Raw genomic sequence first — 23,322 nt, 5'->3', positions numbered from 1 at the left:
ACCCACAGACTCCGCTACGTGTCTGTGAGTGACAGATGTATCATTAGTACACACAATGCCTCCTGCTATGAGCTTTTGTTCACCCACTTTGGTAGTTTCAAACAGCAGGTCTCGGTCGCCGGCGGTGATCTTGAAGGTGTTGCTGTCGGACACGCCGTAGGAGCAGATCTGTCCGTAGGGGAAGGACTCCAGAGCCTCTGCCTCGCCCTGCCTGTACAGAGACACACACGTCGCTGCCACACCCAGCCACAGCTTCTGAGAGAAACTACCTGTCGAACTCTGGAGAGCGGGAGAGAGAGAGGGAGAGAGAAAGAGACAGCGAGGAGGAGGGAGAGAGACAAAGAGAGAAGGAGAGGGAGAGAGAAAGAGAGAGTGAGGAGGAGGGAGAGAGACAAAGAGAGAGGGAGAGAGAAAGAGAGAGCGAGGAGGAGGGAGAGAGACAGAGAGACGGAGAGTAAAAGTGAGAGGGAGAGAGAGAGAGAGAGAGAGAGAGAGGGCGGAAGAGGTCAGTACTAAAATCTCTCTTTACATTCAACTCACTTATCTGTGCAGACGGGGAAAGGAGATGTACTCACAATATAGAAGTCCACCTCATAGAGTGTGCAGCCAAAGCCAGACCACTGTCGTGCGATGGTGAGGTAGGCAGTCATACTGTCCCTCCTGCTGTACCCGGCCAGGCCCTTCCAGCACTCCACAATGGTGCTCATGATGGCCGCAGCCTCCTCCTTCAGACGGCTGCGTAGCCGCAGGTTCTGCTCCACCTTCTGCTTGTGGGCTGCAGTGGCCGTATGGTTCCACAACGTCCCTCCCAGGAGACCCCCGGGGAAGCGCTGGGGGCAGCCCTGGACCGGGGGCTGGGTGGCGGGGAGGAGGGCAGGGGGGGCACAGGGGGGCATGAGGAGCCGGGCCTCCACCATGTGGCCGGGGAAGAGCTCGTCCAGAGGGGGGCAGGGGGAGTGGGTGCTGAAGTCCCCGATCACAGACTGAAGCCGCAGGGCAGCCAGGGTCTGGAGGTCCTCCTCACAGGCTGGGAGCTGACCTCGCACCACCATCTCATGGCACTGCAGGGAGAGAGAGAGGGGGAGAGAAGAAGAGAGACGTAGAGGAGGATAAAGAAAGAGAGCATGAGTGAGATTGAAGAAAATGAAGATGGAACAAAAGAGAGAGGGGGGGGTTAAAAGAGAGAGAAAAATAGAAAGGGGTAAAGAGATGGGGACAGCGGTAAAAGCTCTCCCTCCATCCATCATAGTTGTACTCCACCCTGTTTTACTCAGGCCCATAACTCTTTAATAACTGTCTTCAGGAAGAATGTACCAATGGACTCAGCCCTGCCTGGGCTCTCAGCAGTGCAGCCAATGGCCTTACTCATGTTTTTAAAGCATTGTGTTTAATTACTATTGTAAGACTCTAACGACTGTTAAGTGAAACGTAATAAAGCAGTGAAATACAAGGAATGAGTCACTGGCCAAAACTATTCAAATGTCTAGTTATCATTCTTGGAACAGCCACTAATGTCTAATTTAACATTGACAATAACACAGGAAATAGAGGCGCCAATCTCTCTCTCTCTCTGTGAGGTTTGTTACCTGCTCAAAGAGGAAGAAGTACTCGATGCTGTCGACAGATATGGCGTCAGCATCCAGAAGGCAGTAGAGTTTGAAGCAGAGCCTCCACTGGGAGTCTGAGTCTGGTTCTTTGGCAGACAGGCTGAGAGAGAGGAGAGAGGCGAGAGGGAGGGAGGGAGGGAGAGAGGGGGAGAGAGAGAGAGGAGAGAGAGGGAGAGGGAGAGGGAGAGGGGAGAGAGGAAGAGAGAGAGAGAGAGAGAGAGGAGAGAGAGGAGAGAGAGGGAGAGAGTGAGTAAGAGAGGAAGAGAGATGAGAGAGAGAGGGGAGAGGAGAGAGAGAGGGAGAGGAGAGAGAGAGGGAGAGGAGAGAGAGAGGAAGAGGAGAGAGAGAGGAAGAGGAGAGAGAGGAAGAGGAGAGAGAGAGGGAGAGAGGGGGGGGGGGAGAGAGAGAGAGGGAGAGGAGAGAGAGAGGAAGAGGAGAGAGAGGGAGAGAGAGAGAGTGAGTAAGAGAGAGAGAGAGAAGGAGAGAGGGGGGGGGAGAGAGAGAGGGAGAGGAGAGAGAGAGGAAGAGGAGAGAGAGAGAGAGAGAGAGAGAGAGAGAGAGAGAGAGAGAGAGAGAGAGAGAGAGAGAGAGAGAGAACAGAAGGGGTTAGCAGGGTTGACGGGTGGGAAAAAACACGTGTGAGAATTTATACACGTTCACACAGACGAGCATGCATGCACACACATAAGCACACACACACATGCATGAGAACTCTCCAACTGGCGGGCCAGGTCAATATCCCACCACCCCATCCCTTCCTGTCTGTGACATCACCGTGTGCTGCAGCGGATGATGACTAACAGCGACTAGTTACATTTGGTATGTTTACCCTGTCACTCTAGCTCTGTAGACACACGCGCAATTCTTAGAACAACGCCGAGCCCTTCTATTCCAGCTGAATTCACTCCTTATCTGCGACACTGAGAGTCCTTACACAAGCACATGACATCGGTGTCACATTGAGAGTACAGTTGGTGCCCTGACTGCAGAGAGACAGACATGGTGACACATGCCCACTACTTTCCCAGCATGGTGTCGGTTTGTGATTGACAAAATGAGACGGCAGGGTCAACAGTTATCAGGGTTAATTTACAGCATGCGAGCTGGACCACAGGAGAAGAACAACACAAACGACACTATCTGCAGAAACTAGGAGGATAGAAAGGTTCAGAACTTTTGTGAAACATTACAGAACAGTTGAGAAATATATGGTAATTAGAAATCAAAACGGGATGATTTTCAGAGATATGTGGGTAGCTGATAGGTGGGTAGCTGATAGGTGGGTAGCTGATAGGTGGGTAGCTGATTGAGGGTAGCTGATAGGTGGGTAGCTGATTGAGGGTAGCTGATAGGTGGGTAGCTGATTGAGGGTAGCTGATAGGAGGGTAGCTGATAGGTGGGTAGCTGATAGGTGGGTAGCTGATTGAGGGTAGCTGATAGGAGGGTAGCTGATAGGAGGGTAGCTGATAGGTGGGTAGCTGATAGGTGGGTAGCTGATTGAGGGTAGCTGATAGGTGGGTAGCTGATAGGTGGGTAGCTGATTGAGGGTAGCTGATTGAGGGTAGCTGATAGGTGGGTAGCTGATTGAGGGTAGCTGAAGGGTGAAAAAAAAAAAAAATAAAGTAAAATATACTGTGTCCGTAAAATGTATGTATGTATGTATAAGCTGGAAGTGTTGTTGTCCATTAGTCTACTCCAATTAGGGGAGGGGTGGTAGGGTTAGGGGAAAATAATGATACAAATATATATGGGGGATAGAAATGATGCAGACAATTACATTGATAGAAGCCACAATCTATCTGCAATATTAAAGCTGATCCCGCTAAAAAATCTCAAAGACTTCAGATTCGTCTGTTGTTCTACGGAACATAGCTTGGATTCTTGGCACATACATACAACAGATGAGTTCACATTCAATTCCGGAGTAGGCTAACTTTTCGACCCTCGTAATGATGTCTGTCTGTGCCTGTCTGCGTCTGTCTGTGTCTGCGCGATATTTACTTTTCAAACCTGGTGAGGATGTCAGCGATGATGGTGCTGCCCCCTACAGCTCTCTCCCAGTGGGCGTTCTGCTCAAACAGGGAAAAAGTGTTTCTGCTCTCCTTCAGACCCAGCTTCTCCAACATCCTCCTTACCACCTAGCAGAGGAGAGAGAGAGTCGTAAGGAGTACACTGACAAGCAGTTCCCAACTTGCTGGGTCTGGTAGGGAGTAGGGACCTCACTTTACAGTGCATGTCTCCACAAAGGTCACAGAGGAAAGGATTGGAGAGGGTGTTCATAGATCTTGGTAGTGACATAGAGCGAGAGAGACAGAGATGATAGAGAGAGACAGAGATGATAGAGAGCCCCCCTCACCTCGTTGGCGGTGGTGTGTGAGCTGATGTGAAGCTGACAGGAGCCTGGTCCCGGGTAGTGAACTGTACACAGCATCTCCTGTCTCCCCATCAGCACCTGGATCTCCTCCCAGGAAGGAACACATTCCCGACACCGTGTCTTCTCCAGAGCCTCCCCGATGAACGACGCATAGTTATCCATCTCCGACTCCGGAAATTGGCTCTGGATCCTGGACCGCGGGAGGGGAGAGAGGAGACACGGGAGGGGAGAGAGGAGACACGGGAGGGGAGAGAGGAGACACGGGAGGGGAGAGAGGAGACACGGGAGGGGAGAGAGGAGACACGGGAGGGGAGAGAGGAGACACGGGAGTGGAGAGAGGAGACACGGGAGTGAGCCGGGTGAGTGTGTGTGTGTATGACTAAAGGAAGCTCCACTGCATTTCAAAAAGGGCAAACTGAAGCACGTCAGTGATTCTAATATTAACCGTGATAACCGTTATGTTATTTGAACTGGATTTGCATCATCCTTTCGGTTCCACACAAGCCATCTTTATTTTCTTTCGCGTTGCCTGAGAAGTCAATGAGGAGAGGAACGACCAGTGTTCTCACTTTGGCTCTCAGAGACTTAAAAGGCTCTCCTCCCTCCATCCTTCAAAGAGAATGTAAAAAGGGAAAAGAAAACATGTTTGACTTTCAGCAGAGCTCTTTACAGGAAAAGGTGTTTCCGCTCACGTCAACCAGAGTGACCTGCCACTTCCTCCCAGCGGAGTGGCCAGGGAAAGCGGAGCACCCCTCGATGGGCCAAAAACTCCAAAACACGCAAGAATGTCAGAGGTGTGAAAGGTGACCTGATAGAGCCATGAGCTCACCCCAGCTCAAACAAGGAAGGGTAGAAGTTGTGGAAGGAAGCAATTATACTACAGTGTCCATCCCAAAATATACAGCACAGAGAACAGAGGAGAGCTGGAGAGAGAAAGGGGGCGAATGAGAGAAGACTCAGACACTCCAGACAGCCAAATGGAGAGAGAGAGAGAGAGACAGAGAGAGAGAGAGAGACAGAGAGACGGAGAGAGAGAGGAGGCCCTCTCGGTCTCATTACGGGGCACAGGGTGGGTTTTGTCTTGCTGCTCAAACATAATTAGGAATGCTCCACTGAGAGAGGCTGTGCTGTGTGATCCCTTTTCGTCTGCCCCCCTCCCCACCCCGCCTGGCCCAACCTTCTCTCCTCCACGCACGCAGGGCTCATGTCGACCCTTCTCCGACTGGGGGCATTCCCTGGGGGGTTCTCAGTGCACCATGGGGGTAGGGGGGAGGGGGGCTTAGTCTCTGGGCTCCAGTTCCAGTTCTGTCCAGCTGTGGGGTCAGCCTCAACACTCTCTCACAGAGGTCTCAGGGAAACACTGACGCTATCTCTTTATAGCAGCGCTGCTGCATAACCTGCCACCTTGCATTTAGGCTGACCCCGGAAGCTAATAGCTAGCTATACTGTGAAAAGTTCAGAAAGTATTCAGACCCCTTGACTTTTTCCACATTTTGTTAGGTTACAGCCTTCTTCTAAAATGTATTAAATAGTATTTTTTCCTCGTCAATCTACACACAATACCACAAAATGACAAAGCAAAAACTGGTTTTTTGAAATGTTTGCATATTTATAAAAAATAAAAAACGGAAATATTACATTTACATAAGTATTCAGTCCCTTTATCAGTACTTTGTTGAAGCACCTTTGGCAGTGATTACAACCTTGAGCCTTCTTGTTTATGACGCTACAAGCTTGGCACACCTGTATTTGGGGAGTTTCTCATTCTTCTCTGCAGATCCTCTCAAGCTTTGTCAGGCCGTCTCTTCAGAGATGTTCGATTGGGTTCAAGTCCGGGCTCTGGCTGGGCCACTCAAGGACATTCAGAGACTTGTCCCGAAGCCACTCCTGCATTGTTTTGGCTGTGTGCTTAGGGTCGTTGTCCTGTTGGAAGGTGAACATTCAACCCAGTCTGAGGTCCTCGAGCAGGTTTTCATCAAGGATCTCTGTACTTTTCTCCATTGCTTTTTTCCGCGATCAGTCCCTAGTCTCCCAGTCCCTGCCACTGAAAAACATCCCCACAGCATGATGCTGCCACCACTATGCTTCACTGTAGGGATGGTGGCAGATTTCCTCCAGACGTGACACTTAGCATTAAGGCCAAAGAGTTCAATCTTGGTTTCATCAGACCAGAGAAACTTGTTTCTCATGGCTGTCATGTGCCTTTTACTGAGGAGTGGCTTCCATCTGGCAACTCTACCATAAAAGCCTAATTACTGGAGTTCTGCAGAGATGTATCCTGCCTGTTTGGCCCTGTCCGGGGGTATCATCGGATGGGGCCACAGTGTCTCCTGACCCCTCCTGTCTCAGCCTCCAGTATTTAATGTGTCGGAGGGCTAAGGTCAGTCTGTTATATCTGGAGTATTCATCCTGTCCTATCCGGTGTCCTGTGTGAATTTAAGTCTCTAATTCTCTCTCTTTCTTTCTCTCTCTCGGAGGACCTGAGCCCTAGGACCATGCCTCAGGACTACCTGCCATGATGACTCCTTGCTGTCCCCAGTCTACCTGGCCGTGCTGCTGCTCCAGTTTCAACTGTTCTCCCTGTGGCTATGGAACCCTGACCTGTTCACCGGACGTGCTACCTGTCCCAGACCTGCTGTTTTCAACTCTCTAGAGACAGCAGGAGCGGTAGAGATACTCTCAATGATCGGCTATGAAAAGCCAACTGACATTTACTCCTGAGGTGCTGGCCTGTTGCACCCTCTATAACCACTGTGATTATTATTATTTGACCATGCTGGTCACTTATGAGCATTAGAACATCTTGGCCATGTTCTGTTATAATCTCCACCCGGCACAGCCAGAAGAGGACTGGCCACCCCTCATAGCCTGGTTCCTCTCTAGGTTTCCTCCTAGGTTCTGGCCTTTCTAGGGAGTTTTTCCTAGCCACCGTGCTTCTACACCTGCATTGCTTGCTGTTTGGGGTTTTAGGCTGGGTTTCTGTACAGCACTTTGATATATCAGCTGATGTAAGGGCTATATAAATACATTTGATTTGATTTGATGGTTGTCCTTCTGGAAGGTTCTCCCATCTCCACAGAGGAACTCTAGAGCTCTGTAAGAGTGACCATCAGGTTCTTGGTCACCTCCCTGACCAAGACCCTTCTCCCCCGATTGCTCAGTTTGGCCGGGTACCCAGCTCTAGGAAGAGTCTTGGTGGTTCCAAACTTCTTCCAATTAAGAATGATGGAGGCCAATGTGTTCTTTGGCACCTTCAATGTTGCTGAAATGTTTTGGTACCCCAGATCTGTGCCTCGGCACAATCCAGTCTTGGAGCTCAATCAAGTTGTAGAAACATCTCAAGGATGATCAATGGAAACAGGATGCACCTGAGCTCAAATTTCGACTCTCATAGCAAAGGGTCTGAATACTTATGTAAATTAATCTGTTTTTAATACATTTGCAAAAATGTCTAAAAACCTGTTTTCGCTTTGTCATTACGGGGTATTGTGTGTCGATTGCTGAGGATTTTCTCAAGGGGTCCGAATACTTTCCGAAGGCTCTGTACATACAACCCCTACCACGAGAGACAGTGTGTTCTAGCTCTGAGAGGTGGATGCCTCAGTGTGCTGTATATTGCAACTGTTCCATTAGCTTTGGCCTGATACTGAGTCGCAGTGTAAACATGGGCATCATATATAGTGCTTTATGACTTGCAGTCCAACAGAGGCTTCAGGCCAAAGATTAACACTGTTAATATAGCTTAGCATGTGGCTAATTCAGAGCTGCAAATCCAGTCCTAAAACACTGGATATGTCTAGGGGTCGTGCAGTAACAATGTGAGGGCATTTCACACTACTATATCTAACTGGTGGTTAGCAGGCTTGGCGCCTGTCTCCTGTCTGCTCCCACTGTGGGTTCCCATGCTACTGGCACCCTTCTGGCCCACAGCCTGACCCCCATTTCTCCCTCGTACCGCAGCTCTATTCCCCCCCCCCCTCACCTCTCAAATAATTTCTGACAGAGACACCTGTCAACACCAAACGCTTTCCATTGTCGGTGAAACCAGCTGACGCCTTAACGTTTTCCGCAGGCTACGACAGAGTTAGGTGGATGGGTAGGGGAAGAATTACTCCTCCTGTTGAGGGCGTTGTGTAATATGTTGTGTGTGTCACCTCTTGAGGTGGAAGCGCAGGTATTTAAGCACGGCGGGGCCGGGCAGGAAGGTGCAGCTCATGCAGGTGAGGAGCTGCCAGTAGCGGAGGTGTGCGGCGGTGTGGGGCTGCGGCGTGCAGCTGGTCTGCTTCACCAGCTGGCAGTAGACCTCGTCCCGGAGCGGCCGCAGGTCCAGACAGGTCTGCAGCACGCCCTGGATCAGAGGCACCGGGTCCCGCGCACACTCCAGCTGCTGCAGACAGTTGAAGAGCTTCACAGCTTCCTCCCGCACCGTGGCATAGCCCTTACCACTGTGGTCTGTGGGGGGGGGGGGGGGGAGAGGTGGAGAGAGAGGGAGTCAGTACCAGATGCATAGTATTAGGAATTAGACCAGACTAGACCAGTCAGCATGGTTGAGAATAGATGATCCTGTCTCTGTGAGGTCTCTCGGTGGAACGACTAGGCTTTAGTGGCCGTCTCTCATCATGCCTTATCTAGGATGTCTCACTCACTGGCCTCGACTTGGCACGCAGGCGGTTAGGCATTACAGGTGACTAACTCAATGGTAAATCCATATGTGAGTCTGTTACAGTGTATCATTACTGGGCATGTCAACGAGCACGTGACAGCATTACTCATATGTGAGTGGGTGTGTGTGTGTGTGTGTGTGTGGGTGTGTGTGTGTGTGTGAGTGGGTGTGTGTGTGGGTGTGTGTGGGGTGTGTGTGTGTGTGTGTGTGTGTGTGTGTGTGTGTGTGTGTGTGTGTGTGTGTGTGTGTGTGTGTGTGTGGGTGTGTGTGTGGGTGTGTGTGTGGGTGGGTGTGTGTGTGTGTGTGTGGGTGTGTGTGTGTGTGTGTGTGTGGGTGTGTGTGTGGGTGTGTGTGTGTGAGTGGGTGTGTAACTGCTCCTGTTTTACTGCAGAGTTTACAGGCATGGTACTGACCGCAGGGACTGGTGGTAGCATGGTAGTAGTACTTACAGGTGTGTTCCAGGCTGCCGTAAGGGAAGGGCAGCAGGGGGGCGTACAGGGGGCTCTGGGTGTGCTTCAGGATGGGGTTGTGCTGGTACATATTATCTACCACCTCAGGGTTAAACTTGTTCTCCTGGAGAAGAAAGACAGAGAGACAGACAGACAGTTGAAGAGAGAGAGAGAGTGACAGATAAGCTTCCTTGACCTTCCAGCTGACCTGGGAGCAGCCCCAAGGAGGGCTGCTATGAGAGAGAGTGTGTTGGGTAACAGGGGTGACTAGGGTCAGTGGGAGTCAGGCCATGGAGCAGGAGGACAGCTATGCCCGCTTTTTAAACACCTGGGGACCCAACAAAACACACCGCCATCACTGACACTATTTACATGTCTATGTGGTATCTCGCTACAGATGCTACTCTGATTGACAGAAACACATTTTACATGACGTGTTCATCATTTAGCAGAGCGAGTTACGGGAGCAATTAGGGTTCAGTGCTTTGCTCAAGGGCACAGACAGATTTTTCACCTAGTCAGCTTGAGGATTCAAACCAGCTACCTTTCGACCAGCAACTGGCCCAACCTCTTAACCGCTAGGCTTCTTGACGCCCTACACAGACGGCATCCACTACTGCAATCCCTGCCTGCACCTGTTGACCATTAGTAATGGTGCCACTGCTCTCCCTCCTTCCCCCAATTCACCCTCCTTTGTGGGGCAAAGTTGACACATTCCTCTGAAATGTTTTGGTCAATCTGAACTGGGAGCATGTGGAACACTGGCAGACTGTCTATTGGACAGACACATACAGAACACATTACCATAGGCGTACATACAGTAGCTGTACAGTGCTCAACACTGGGGGACACATTGCGGTCTGTGTAGAGGTCGCGAGAGGACACAACGGGATTCATTTATAATCTACAGGATTCCGACAGAACATCCATCCTCATTATGTCCTAAAAATGGACATGTTCCCTTGTCCTTCTCACTCTCTCCCGCCCTCGCTACCTCCCTCTCTCTCTTTCACAAGCGACACAGACTGGAGGTCCAAGGCTGAAACAGTCATCTCTCTTCACCTCCATGTCTGGTGGGACACACATCTACACTCAGAGATAAGCACTTCTCTCACACAAATAACTCCTCTATTCATTCTCTCCCTCCCTCCCTCCCTCCCTCCCTCCCTCCCTCCCTCCCTCCCTCCCTCCCTCCCTCCCTCCCTCCCTCCCTCCCTCCCTCCCTCCCTCCCTCCCTCCCTCCCTCCCTCCCTCTCCCCCTCCCTCCCTCCCTCCCTCCCTCTCCCCCTCCCTCCCTCCCTCCCTCCCTCTCCTGTAGTGTCAGTTGCGTTCAGTAGTGTTCTCCCTCCTTCAGTGGGATTCGGCTAGGCTTTGTGTTAAGTGTGAAAAAGAGTGTTGGAAGGAGTGGAGAGGGATTGGAAAGGGGGAGGAAGAGAAGACAGGGGCAACTCTTTAAAAAGCGGGCCCCTCTCTTCCTCCTCCCGCCGAAGTCAAGTGATCGATGGGCACATTTACAAGAATACACACACAACAACACACAAACTCAGAATAGCAAACAAGCAGAGACTAAACACCACTGGGTGAATTCCAAAGTGATGGCAGAGCGTGGTCTGGCTTTTTCTCTTAGACTTTGTCTTCGTGATGAATGAAATCATACTTTAAAAATAGAAGAACTCGCTGTGCCTCATTCAACTGTTTAAGTGAGGCATGTTTCTGTGGGCAAACACACGTACACTCCCCAGGGCCGGGTCCTAATATGACGCTTTGCCTTGCACACCCTCTTCATCCACCCTTTTGCCTCTAAAAATGACACGTTCCTTAAAATAGGGCAGAACATTCCGGTGGAACTTTTACGGGGTGCCTCCTCTCCTCTCACAGCTTGGCGGTAATAAGTTCATTCCCTGAAGGCAGCAGCAACGACAGTTGGAGGACACTTTGGACTCGCGGCCCAGTCTGGACACGCGGTTGCCGCGGTGACAGAGCAGAGGTATAATGTCCGTTGTGTTGCTGCGGTCCGTGTTTGGTGACCCGTGTCATCGGCAGCTTGGCAGTGGTCTGGTCTGGGGCGGGCAGCGAGATGCTGTGAAGGAGTGTGTGTGTGTGTGCATGTGTGTGTCTCACCTCAATGTCTCGGATCAGGAGCTGAGTGGGCGTCTCCACGGGGGCTTTTGTGTCGATAACCTTCTGGACAGCGCAGGCCCAGTGCACAGCCTCGTTGAAGTGCTTGGTGTACAGCCTGTAGCAGTGCTTACGCCCATACACTGTGATGCTCCAGTACCCTGAAACACACACACACACATACACACAGAAATTGGTCATCAGTGTATCGTGCAATGAAAGCATGAGTAAACAGAAACGGAACTTTCAAAGAACAATATAGATATAGAGAGCAGAATCCAAGGCCTATACTTATGTAGTAACTTTGGTTTCAGAAAATAAGGAAGCCTGCTCCACTCTCCCTCTCATGTGGTCTGAACATGGGACACTCCACATATCTGGTGTGACTCCTGGCTTCCTCACTTCCTCTCTGGGTTTCACAGAGGTCAGCGGTCACCCCGAGAGGGGCTCCCAACTTTATTAGCCACTAAGCCCAACCGAAACACAACGACTACAACCAAGTCAGGACAGAGGTGTGTCCTCTCCTGGCACAACACCTGGCCTAACGTCCTGTAAGAACTGAGAAAGCCCTCTCTCCTCCATGTGCACAGGAAGTAGTAACTGTACTGGACACGCTACAGGCAGTGTGGACCCCCGGGCCAATCATACCCTGAGTTTGTTACCATGTGATCTCCTGCTAGCTACGTGACTTGGTATACTGATTTTTCTTTGTTTAGATTGGTCAAGTTCAAAAGCCAAGTGAGGCTAAAGTGTGTGTGTGTGCGTGCGTGTGTGCATGACCCCATTCACTGCTATTTCACAAGTGAGAAATAGAGAGGTGGAAGAAACAAAAAAAGACTGAACATTTCAATGTATAAAGGGGCAACACAATGCCAGAGAACGCAGGAAAGTCCCAGAGCAGATTTAGGGGAATGTTTGGGTTAGGTATTATTTCTCCTGGAGGTTTTAAGTGGTTGTCTAAAGTCAGCAGGCGATGGTACAATCCCCTCCATACAGACACAGAGGGCCTTGTGTGTGTGTGTGTGTGTCGTGGGCGAGTAATAGAAGAACTCCTAGTCCGAGTCACACACTCCAACCCCCCCCCCCCCTCTCTCCTCACACAACAATAGCATTTCACCTGTATTTCCTTTCCGATTCCTGTCATTCGGGGTGTTAAATGGTAAAGGGTCATTCTGGTGCTGATGACTCAGAAGGTTCCAGACAAACCCAAGTTGTGGAGAGAAAAGTGGACTGGGTTTTCCAGACTTCCTCTGGGTGTACTGGGCTTACAGGAACTGAGAGGAGACCGGAAATCCTCACATTACAACCGCTTTGGGATCTTTACCAATATTTGATCATTGAACCAATACGGAACTTACTATGTGGGGCTTAGTTATCCAAACAGGGAATTTGGGATGGCATGTATATATATATATATATATAAATAAGAGAGAGAGACAGTGGGAGACAGAGAGAGAGTGTGTGTGTGTCTATACATGCCAGCACTCACCCGTCTCCTTGAAGGTCTGTTTGTCTGGCCAGATGACAGAGCAGAGGTTGGTGAGCACCAGTGTTCCCAGTCTGCGGGCTCCTCTCTCTGAGCTGCTGTAGTAGTCTAAGGAGTCCTGGCTCAGTACAAACCAGTAGCATCGCTGCTTGATCCAGCTTCCACGCACCTCCCGGAACAGCCAGCCTACAACACATGCACAATGAATGTGTGTGATTTCACCTTTATTTAACCAGGTAGGCCAGCTGTGAGCAAGTTCTCATTTACTGCTGCGACCTGGCCAAGATGAAGCAAAGCAGTGCATGCTATCAAAAAGGCAGCCTCATCCAAAAATATCTGCACATGATAGTGTATGTGTGTGTGTGTTTTTGCGCATGTGCCTCTGTGTGTGTGTGTGTGTGTGTGTGTGTTTGCGAGTGTGTGCATCTGTGTGTGTGTGTGCGTCTTATTTGGTTGAATGGAAGGGTTAATTAGTTTGGGCTGAACATAATCACTAAGAGGTTGAACCCATCAGACATAAAATATGTCTGCAACGTGCAGAACAGGTTAAAAATAACGGCAGCTAATGGTATAGTCAGACATTAAGGCCTGTGTGCCTGCCACCAGGATAATTACAGCTGTAAAAAAACACACACAAAGAAGAAAAGGGTTGGAGAACAGTCGCTGGTGGTGGAGTAGCAGGAAGAGAACTGGTGGACTGATCTGTCATTAACGCCCAGAGAGGGAGGAAGGGAGGGAGGGAGGGAGGGAGGGAGGGAGGGAGGGAGGGAGGGAGATACATTCTCCTGGCTCCATTCACCATTCCACCCCCGTCACATAACCATGGCCCTCAGAACTGGGTGGTGTTCAGTAGGCACAGAACGAGACAAAATGTTTTGAAACTGACCTGAATTTGTCCAATAAAAATGGTAATTTTCCATTTCATAACTGTTTGTGTTTAGTCTCTACTGAACAGGATCCTGGGCTGCAGTGTCCAGCTTTACATGAAGGGGATGTACACTACATGGCCAAAAGTATGTGGACACCTGCTCGTCGAACATCTTGTACCAAAACCATGGGCATTCATATGGAGTTGCTCCCCCCTTTGCTGCTATAACAGCCTACACTCTCCTGGGAAGACTTTCCACTAGATGTTGCAACATTGCTACTGGGAATTGCTTCCATTCAGCCACAAAAGCATTAGTGAGGTCAGGTACTGATGTTGGGCAATTAGGCCTGGCTCACAGCCGGTGTTCCAATTCATCCCAAAGGTCAGGGCTCTGTACCACTTTGCGGCTGAGCCGTTGTTGCACCTAGACGTTTCCACTTCACAATAACAGCACTTATAGTTGACCGGGGAAGCTCTAGCAGGACAGAAATTTGATGACCTGACTTGTTGGAAAAGTGGCATCCTATGACGGTTCCATGTTGAAAGTCACTGAGCTCTTCAGTGAGGCCATTCTACTGCCAATGGTTGTCTATGGAGATTGCATGGCTGTGTGCTCAATTTGATACACCTGTCAGCAACGGGTGTGGCTCAAATAGCCGAATACACTAATTTGAAGGGGTGTCCACATACTTTTGTATATATAGTGTACTACCCGTGTCCAGAGGGGAAAGTGGTTGTAGTGTTACCAAACACCAGGCATGCAGCACCCCATAGAATGTCCCCCAAACGGCACACTGTCCCCTGTGTAGTACACTACCTTTGACCAGGGTCCATTGGGCTCCGGTCAAAAGTAGTGCACTATATAGCGAATATTGTGCCATTTGGGACACAACCTGTGTGTGCAAACTGTTCCCTCTAAATATTTAATCTCATAGAGCTGAGGGTAAATAAACCGGGGTTGGCCAAGCTCTGGCCAGGGGATGCCCGGAGAGAGAGAGGAAGAGGGTGCAAGGGATGGATAGGGGTGGCGGTGAGAGGGAGGGGTAAAACGAGAGAGAGCAGTCAGAGTTCAAAGTGAGGGCTGATGGATAGGCTGGCAGCGGGCCCTGGCTGGTCACCTGGCCCAAAGCTGGAGCAGGGCGCTATGGTGAGGGCAGGGTTATGTGGCTGTGCCATCTGTTGAGTGTGTGTGTGTGTGTGCTGTGTTTATGGGAACAGCAGTGCCATGTTCATTGGGCTAACTTCTTAGAACAGCTCTGACGACCGAGCAGCTTCCTCTGTGGTTAGCAAGCTGCATGCCACCTGTCAGCTCTCCCTCGCTTTCCCTACAGCTCCTTTCTCTTCGCCCCCCCCCCCCCCCCCCCCCCCCCCCCCCCCCACACACACACACCAGCTCCCCTTTTTCCTGCCGTAAAGTGCTTTCCCCTACCCCTACTTGCAGAGCCCCCATTGCTACCATCCCCCATGTTACAACCCATAGACCTGGAGGGGGGAAGTCGAAGTGGGAGTCTCATTCTGTTTCCCCTTTCCCAGTGGCAGCCTGGAACACACTATAAACCCACCCAATACAGTCCCCAGGTACTTCCTGTGGAGTAAAGGAGCAGGAGCATAAAAACCAACAGGAAATGGGTAAATAAAAAACTATGAGGTAAGACAGGACGGGATTGGGTGGGGTGGATGATTGGGTCGGGGGTAGGGGGTAAAGGGGTGTGGGTGGACTGGTTAGCGGAGACCTGGGAGGCATGTCTGTCAGTCACACAGGATGTCCTGCAGCTGCTCTTTTTGAGACAGTGAGATAGAGAGACGGCCGACTTCGGAGGGAGAGAAGGAGAGAGAGAGAGAGAGAGAGAGAGAGAGAGAGAGAGAGAGAGAGAGAGAGATAGAGAGAGAGAGAGAGCGAGCGGAAGAGAGGGAGTGAGAAAAGTAGAGAAAGAGAAGGAAAGGCAGTGAGGGAGAGAGACATTGAGAGAGAAAGGGTGAAACAAGAGTCCCGGTCAGGACCCCCTGCCTACCCTTCCCCTCCCCCCCGCGGTCCTCCATCTGGATCCCATCTCCCTGGCCTGCTAATGCGTCCCCCGGGGGCCACGGCTCGCCCTTAATTTGTTTCATTTGTGACCCCAGACCCCTAATGCTGGCCCTGCCCCCTGAAACACAAACTGAGTAAACACTGGAGTCTGTCTCCCTCTGGTTCTGCTCTGTCCTTCCATCTCTGTGTGTACATTCTGTTTGTTCTGGAGATTTGGGGGAGATTAAAAAGCATCTGATAACAAACCATCATCCATAAAGGCGCAGAGCGTTAATGAGCTTCAACACTAGGATTATGGGCTGAACTGAATTAGACAGAGATCCAAACAGAAAGGGAAACGATTGCAATTGAGTCGACTGAATCCCTTTCCAAATGACTGGAGTACTGCCCACTCTTAAGTGATATGTAGCTAAAATTGTTCAGTTTTCCCGCGCATGAACAAACAGAGGAATGTAATTTATGCTCGTTACTGCATTCTGTCTAGGAGTTTCTCACTCCTTCGCTACGTCAATCTCTCTCTATATATCTCTTTTCCTCTCTGTCTGTCTCGGCACGGTTGATGGCCTATTTTAGACAGCGAGGCGACCCTTGGCCCCAGTTGCCTGAGGATGTCCCATTGAACACAGCTAGGGACACCCTAGCTCCAGGACATTTGAAAATATATCCCTGCACACAACAAGGGCATGAACAGAGCAAGGCCTTCACATGTCCTGGAGCGTCAGTGGTGCTGGAGATAGTGGTGGTTGGTGGGGAAGACGGCCCGACTGAAGAGAACAAATGCCAAGGCACATAGCCAGTCCAGGGGCCCAGGGGAAGTATCCGTCCTCCGATTGGGAAGGAATGCACCCCCCTAACCCCATCGCCTGCCCCTCTGCCCGGTCTCAGACATCGGAACAGAGGGAGGAGGGGTGCAGCCAGCCAGTCGGCCAGGGGTGCTGCATGGTAACTGCTGTCCGAATTAGCCGATCAGGCTGCCGCCATCCCAAAGAGGACGTAACTTATCCAAGCGCTGGCATTTTACTGCAACCGTTTCGGTAGCAGGAAAAGCACACATGAATAGCCTGTGAGATCACTCCTCAAAAAGCGTCAGGCTCGCAAGGCTCTTAATGCCGCTGATGGCCATCATTACATGATTACTGGGGGAAGGGTGTTGTGTGTGTGTGTGTGTGTGTGTGAGGGCTTAGCCGTGGACCGTGAAGTGTACAGTACAGTAGTACAGTATGGCCTACTTATTCAGTGATAACACCGCAAACATGCACGGAGCTCAAGCTCGGCTAACGCTCTCGGACGAGTGAACGTCATCATCCCACAGACTGTTATTACTGTACATGCAAATCACTGGAGCTGGGACACAACAGCCACACAGAGAGAAAGCAGAGAGAGAGAGAATAGAGGGATGGTGTAGGGGTGTGTCAGCCAGGCAGGCTCACCTTTGACCAGCAGCTCGGGGTCTTCTTCAAGGCCCATCTTGCTCTTCTCTATGATCAGACTCTTCATCTCATCAGGAACCTCTGACAGACTGTGTCTGGGTGAGACAGAGAGAGGTGGTAAATAACAGCATCATACACTCCCACACTCAAGGCCCCCCCCCCCCCCCCACACACACACACCCTATTGGCTCTGAGTCGAGGGGAGGAGGGTAACCCCACACAACCTCTGCCCACCCTAAGCCTCTCTGCCCACCCTAAGCCTCTCTGACACCCTAAGTGAGAGCGGAGAGGGGGACAAGTTGAAGTGCTGTGAATATCGTTCCCTCCACCCCTCCCCTCCCCAGCTGCATGCATTCCACGCCACTGTGGACAGCTCGTCTCTCTTTAATTGGTTTGGCTGGCGGGCACAGCGGAGTGGAGGGAAGCGGAGGACTGAAAATAAAACGTGACAGAGCGACGCCGGACTGACTCGAAGCCAGCCAGCCAGGCAGTCGCAGGCCAGAGAGAGAGAGAGGACTGACAGAGCGACGCCGGACTGACTCAAAGCCAGCCAGCCAGGCAGTCGCAGGCCAGAGAGAGAGAGAGGACTGACTCAAAGCCAGCCAGGCAGTCGCAGGCCAGAGAGAGAGAGAGGACTGACTCAAAGCCAGCCAACCAGGCAGTCGCAGGCCAGAGAGAGAGAGAGAGGACTGACTCAAAGCCAGCCAGCCAGGCAGTCGCAGGCCAGAGAGAGAGAGAGGACTGACTCAAAGCCAGCCAGCCAGGCAGTCGCAGGCCAGAGAGAGGACTGACTCAAAGCCAGCCAGCCAGGCAGTCGCAGGCCAGAGAGAGAGAGGACTGACTCAAAGCCAGCCAGCCAGGCAGTCGCAGGCCAGAGAGAGAGAGGACTGACTCAAAGCCAGCCAGCCAGGCAGTCGCAGGCCAGAGAGAGAGAGAGGACTGACTCAAAGCCAGCCAGCCAGGCAGTCGCAGGCCAGAGAGAGAGAGAGGACTGACTCAAAGCCTGCCAGGCAGTCGCAGGCCAGAGAGAGAGAGAGGACTGACTCAAAGCCAGCCAGGCAGTCGCAGGCCAGAGAGAGAGAGGACTGACTCAAAGCCAGCCAGCCAGGCAGTCGCAGGCCAGAGAGAGAGAGAGGACTGACTCAAAGCCAGCCAGCCAGGCAGTCGCAGGCCAGAGAGAGAGAGAGGACTGACTCAAAGCCTGCCAGGCAGTCGCAGGCCAGAGAGAGAGAGAGGACTGACTCAAAGCCAGCCAGCCAGGCAGTCGCAGGCCAGAGAGAGAGTTCAAAGGGTTACACTGTTGTCAGCTAATCGAAACCCATAACAAACATCAAAAGCATCTGGGAATTATGGGGAAACTGTTGTGAAATGCTCTCTCTCCTCTCTCTCTCTCTCTCTCTTTCTCAACTGCCACGGTCAAAGAAGCCTTGAAAAAGAAAAGCCACCAGTCATGGTGGTAGCGAGGACTTTGGACTGCCAAGTGACATTCGTTTCAGACATTTGGCCAGGCAATGTTGTGGACGACTGAGAGCTCAAGCTTGTTATCGCTGGCCAAGGCCCATTTCCAGACCATTAAAGTTGTTTATAAGGTTTATCTATGCTCATTATATTTATCTAATTTCTAGTTTATTTTCTCTATTTCCTGCGTCAAACTAGCGTGTGAGGTATGAAGGGACAAACCCTCCTTCCTTCCCCTGAAAACACCAGGCAGGAAATGAGTTTTGGCAGGTGGCCCTCTATCCCTCCACCATGTACAGTCTTAGATAGCGTTTCTCTGGGCTGTGATTATTGATCAGATGACTGTGGAAGGTTATTCCGTACGGAAGTCAGACCTAATCGATGAGTCTGAATATACCCTATCCTGCTCAACTTAGCTGGCTCTTCATCTACAATAGATGACAGCTGCTCAAAGTATCTCACTATCCCAACATCCACTAGTTGACCCTTGTGTCAATACGTTTGCCTGTTTCAGACCATACAGTAGTTGGAAAATAAGTGTGTGTATCAGTCTCTAATTTAGGCTGATGCTCAGACACACAGGGAAACACTATACCGCATTGGCCCTCACAGAGTGTACGACTGTTTCGGCCGGGACCTTTCCAGTGTATCGTCGCATGTCCCTCTTCTCCTAAATACAGAAAAATACATCCGGAAATCGGAGGAAGGCTCTTTTTTTGAAGTCCGCGAATAAACCCTTGCTGCAGAAACAGATGCAGACAGACCTTCAAACAGTCATTTAAATGGAGAACTCAATACACCGATTGGGATTTGGATCTATAGAAAACTCCAACGCAGGCAGCTAGGGGATAGCGTGTTCGTATGTGGAGGACTTGAAATCAAATCCTAGGATCATTTTTGTGCTATCGTCTGCATGTACAAACTCTGGAGAGCACCAGTACAAACCTGTCCTGGACTGGTACCTCTATAGTTTGGGCCTTGCTCAAGGGTACAAAAGCAATGTTAGCCATGTTCCTCGCAGAACTTCAACCAGATATCTTCTAGCCGTGAAATGGGTCAAGTTCCTACTTAAAGCTACAGGCTACTTACTTTATGTATGCACCAGGGTTTCCCCGTTTTAATTTACCGGCCATTTGAGAAATCTCCCAGACACATATGCATTGGGTGTGTAAACCCACTATACGTGTGAGGGGGGGGGGGCGAAGACAGCCTATAGGCCGTCTCTCTCCAGAATGCATGCTCTCAGCTCTCCAGAATCAACTCAGCTGTCTCCCACCAATTCTCGCGCATTCATTGTTTCTTGTGAATTGTTTGCCCTAAAACTGTTCATCGTTATCAATTCCCCATTACATGTCACCAATAGTAAATGAACCGTTAATCCCCGTCATTTGGTTACATTAATTTATGTTAATGCATTGTATTACTAATTAGGCCTACAGTCATTTTGCGTTCTCATTCTTGGTGTGTAAATGCTGTTGAGAAACACGTTTTGGTTCTATTTCATAGCCATCATTTACGAGTTGCCCCTTTTGTTCATTGTCTTTTGTTTGGAGTGCTCCATGTGAGCGATGAGCATGGGTCTTGTTAATGTTGAGGGAGCTCGCACGTCTGAGCACGCAGAGAATTAGCCTCCCTGGCCTGCTGCGCACAAGTGCCCATTTGGGGATGTATGATTTCTGTCTGTCTTAGTCATCACCTTCATCACCAATAAGCTCATCTTCTCAGTAATCTTTTCTTCGCCTCACACAGTAAGTCAACCAAGTCCGTTGTTTTAACACCCATTGCAAATGACAGCCTATAATAGTTCCTCACAAAAATCTCCCCCTCGATAATCACCAAGCCTCGGTGTGAAAGACCAAAATACAATCATCTGATGATCCCATATATCCAGTGGAAACGTCATAAAATACTTATCCTGTCCCTTGCGCAAAAACGTCTGTCTGTCCCGAGCTCACTGGTGCCTAGACTCTCAGTTCCGAATAGGCTAGTAGATACAATGTTGCAAGTTAGGGCCCAGATCCAGTTGATTGATTTGATACAATGTTGCACTTCACAAGCGACAGCGCAAGTCAAGACAGATGTAAAGGGAGGCAGACAGGCTAAGTAGGGAAATTAAAGTTATTGAAAGAACCAGAATTTTCAGCAGTATATTTTCTACTGTTTTTATGTATGTTTACTTTGTTGACAATGTAAGTAAGTTATAGGCCAACAGCTGCATTAGCCATCTCGGAGTTCCATGCGCTCATTTAGGCTATTTAGCCGCCAATGATCAGCGTGTATCAATGTGTCATATAGCAGAGGCTGGTCCTCTCGCAATAGTTGAATCTTACATTTTATATGTCTTACATTTTAATTAGGATTTTTATGATTATCCACGGGGCAACGATTTTGAGAATCGAAAACATTATTATTGATATGAAACAGTGCCGTCAAAATACACATTTCATGAAAATCATAACTGACCAGCAGATTGGTAGAAATACATGAAAGGCTTATGCTTCCCCAAACTTTAAACTCACGCACCACCTATAAAGTCTTTAGAAAACAATTGCCTACACCTTTATATGGTCTGATTTTCAAGCAAGGAAAGACATGGAGGCAGTATGCATTTTGAAAACATACTTCATTGTTTGAAACCTGCATGTTTTACTTCATATGAGGTAAAACACGCAGGTTTCAAACAATGAAGTATGTTTTCAAAATGCATACTGCCTCCAGCTCACATTGTAAAGTGGTGGGTGACTCGTTGATAGCCTTCCTACCGTTGTTTTTTCTCCCGGTTCATTTCGCCAGCCAAAATTGTATTTATCTGCTTAAAAAAAAAATGTCATACAGCCAAAAGCCGGCAATTGCCGGCTAACGGAAACCCAGGTATGCACATGACAACCCTGAGGAGCAATACTGTTGGGGAGGATAACCCTAACCACGTGAAAAATGACACGTTTCAGAACTAGCAGGAGACAGGATTCAAGAGAGATCATTTGAAAGATTTGAGTGGAGGGAAATGAGGGAAAAGTTATTTATTTATTTATTTTATTTCACCTTTATTTAACCAGGTAGGCTAGTTGAGAACAAGTTCTCATTTGGAGGGAAACAGGATAAAGTAAGGAGAGGGAGGGCCGGGCTAAAACCCTCCAGTTGACCTTTTACTCTGTCTCTGTTCAAACAAGCCTGACCTTCAGCTTCAATGGGCCCTCAGCGAATCAGAGGGCCCATCTGGGTCCACAGGACTTCAGCTAACGTCTAACACACAATCTGCCTTTGTGACTTACACAGGCATCACCAAAAGTAGACACAGGCATCACCAAAAGTCATATCAAAGACAAAACCATATGGGAAGACACAGGGGCTTGTTCTAACTTTGAAGCCCATATGCTATAGGTTTGGGAGGTAGGCTACTTTGTGTCGAGGAAAATAAGTCAGGTGGGTGGGTGTGAGTCTATGACACTTTGGGGTAAGCTGATCCAGAGCGGGCCGTCCAACACACTTCTGTTAGAAGTCCAAACAAGAGGATGAAGCACTAAGCATGTCGAGAATCAGACCAGCAGAGAAACTGTTCAGACGACAGAGAGACAAACGGGCCTAGGCTTTGCGTCATGCTACCTTTAATAATTATTCCTTAAGAGTCTATTGACGCACCCATGCATCAATCTAATTAACATATGTCGCCCTTCTGCGTCGGCGGTGAAAAGTAGCAGAGCTACAGCGGTGTTTGTCAGACAAGGAGACATCCCGAAAATCGGTCTTGTCACAAAAACGTCTGTAGCGTCCAACTAACTAATATAACCACTATATGGAAAGACGAGACTCTCACTAGCACAATGTTTTAGCTCGACGACCCCCACAAATGTCACGGGACTTGTCTGAAGGTAACCTGTTACAGTTTTTTTTTAAATGAATGGAAGTATGGAGGTAGTTTTGTGCCAACAAAAAAAGGGGTTAAATGTTTAAAAAATATATATACAGTAGCAGTCTAAAGTTTGGACACACCTACTCATTCAAGGGTTTTTCTTTATTTTGACATTGTAGAATACTAGTGAAGACATCAACACTATGAAATAACACATATAGAATCATGTAGTAACCAAAAAAGTGTTCAACAAATCAAAATATATTTGAGATTCTTCAAAGTAGCCACCCTTGACCTTAATGACAGCGTGGCAAAATCTTGGCATTCTCTCAACCAGCTTCATGAGGTAGTCACCTGGAATGCATTTCAATTAACAGGTGTGCCTTGTTAAAAGTTTATTTGTTAAAAGTCTTAATGCATTTGAGCCAATCAGTTGTGTTGTGACAAGATAGGGGTGGTATACAGAAGATAGCCCTATTTGGTAAAATACCAAATCTATATTATGGCAAGAACAGCTCAAATAATCAAAGAGAAATGACAGTCCATCATTACTTTAAGACATGAAGGTCAGTCAATCTGGAAAAATGTATGTACTTTGAACGTTTCTTCAGTTGCAGTCGCAAAAACCATCAAGCACTATTATGAAACTGGATCTCATGAGGACTGCAAAAGGACCCAGAGTTACCTCTGCTGCAGAGGATAAGTTAAGTAGAGTTACCAGCCTCAGAGCAAAGCTGTCATCAAGGAAAAGGGTGGCTACTTTGAAGAATCTCAAATATAAAATATATTTTGATATGTTTAACACTTTTTTGGTTACTACATGATTCCACATGTGTTATTTCATAGTTATGATGTCTTCACTATTCTACAATGTAGAAAATAATAAAATAAAAAATAAAAAAACATTGAATGAGTAGGTGTGCCCAAACCTTTTGAGTGGTACTGTATATATTTTCTGAGCTTTCTCAGAAAAAACCTTGACTGTCTGTTTTG

The 23,322-nt window shown here is 49.2% G+C and overlaps 1 protein-coding gene across 5 annotated transcripts in view; it reads right to left on the bottom strand.

Annotated features, from left to right (window-relative positions):
* Positions 1-23,322, bottom strand: part of LOC109898439 (unconventional myosin-X-like) — a 46,981-nt gene that overhangs the window by 3,760 nt on the left and 19,899 nt on the right. For 2 of the 5 annotated variants that reach the window (XM_031834033.1, XM_031834035.1), the window contains exons 3-12: positions 17,022-17,116; positions 12,701-12,883; positions 11,215-11,372; positions 9,094-9,217; positions 8,136-8,433; positions 3,964-4,171; positions 3,609-3,745; positions 1,587-1,707; positions 576-1,061; positions 88-279 (exon numbers count right to left, since the gene is read on the bottom strand). In XM_031834033.1, coding sequence (XP_031689893.1) covers positions 88-279; positions 576-1,061; positions 1,587-1,707; positions 3,609-3,745; positions 3,964-4,171; positions 8,136-8,433; positions 9,094-9,217; positions 11,215-11,372; positions 12,701-12,883; positions 17,022-17,116 — 2,002 coding nt within the window. Of the gene's footprint in view, positions 1-87; positions 280-575; positions 1,062-1,586; positions 1,708-3,608; positions 3,746-3,963; positions 4,172-8,135; positions 8,434-9,093; positions 9,218-11,214; positions 11,373-12,700; positions 12,884-17,021; positions 17,117-21,241; positions 21,407-23,322 lie in introns of those variants that run through there. The other 3 variants (XM_031834036.1, XM_031834038.1, XM_031834034.1) reach the window with 3 other exon arrangements.

Source organism: Oncorhynchus kisutch, linkage group LG10 (assembly GCF_002021735.2).
Source record: "Oncorhynchus kisutch isolate 150728-3 linkage group LG10, Okis_V2, whole genome shotgun sequence".
Classification (NCBI taxonomy): domain Eukaryota; kingdom Metazoa; phylum Chordata; class Actinopteri; order Salmoniformes; family Salmonidae; genus Oncorhynchus; species Oncorhynchus kisutch.
This window is presented reverse-complemented; position numbering and strand designations above follow the sequence as displayed.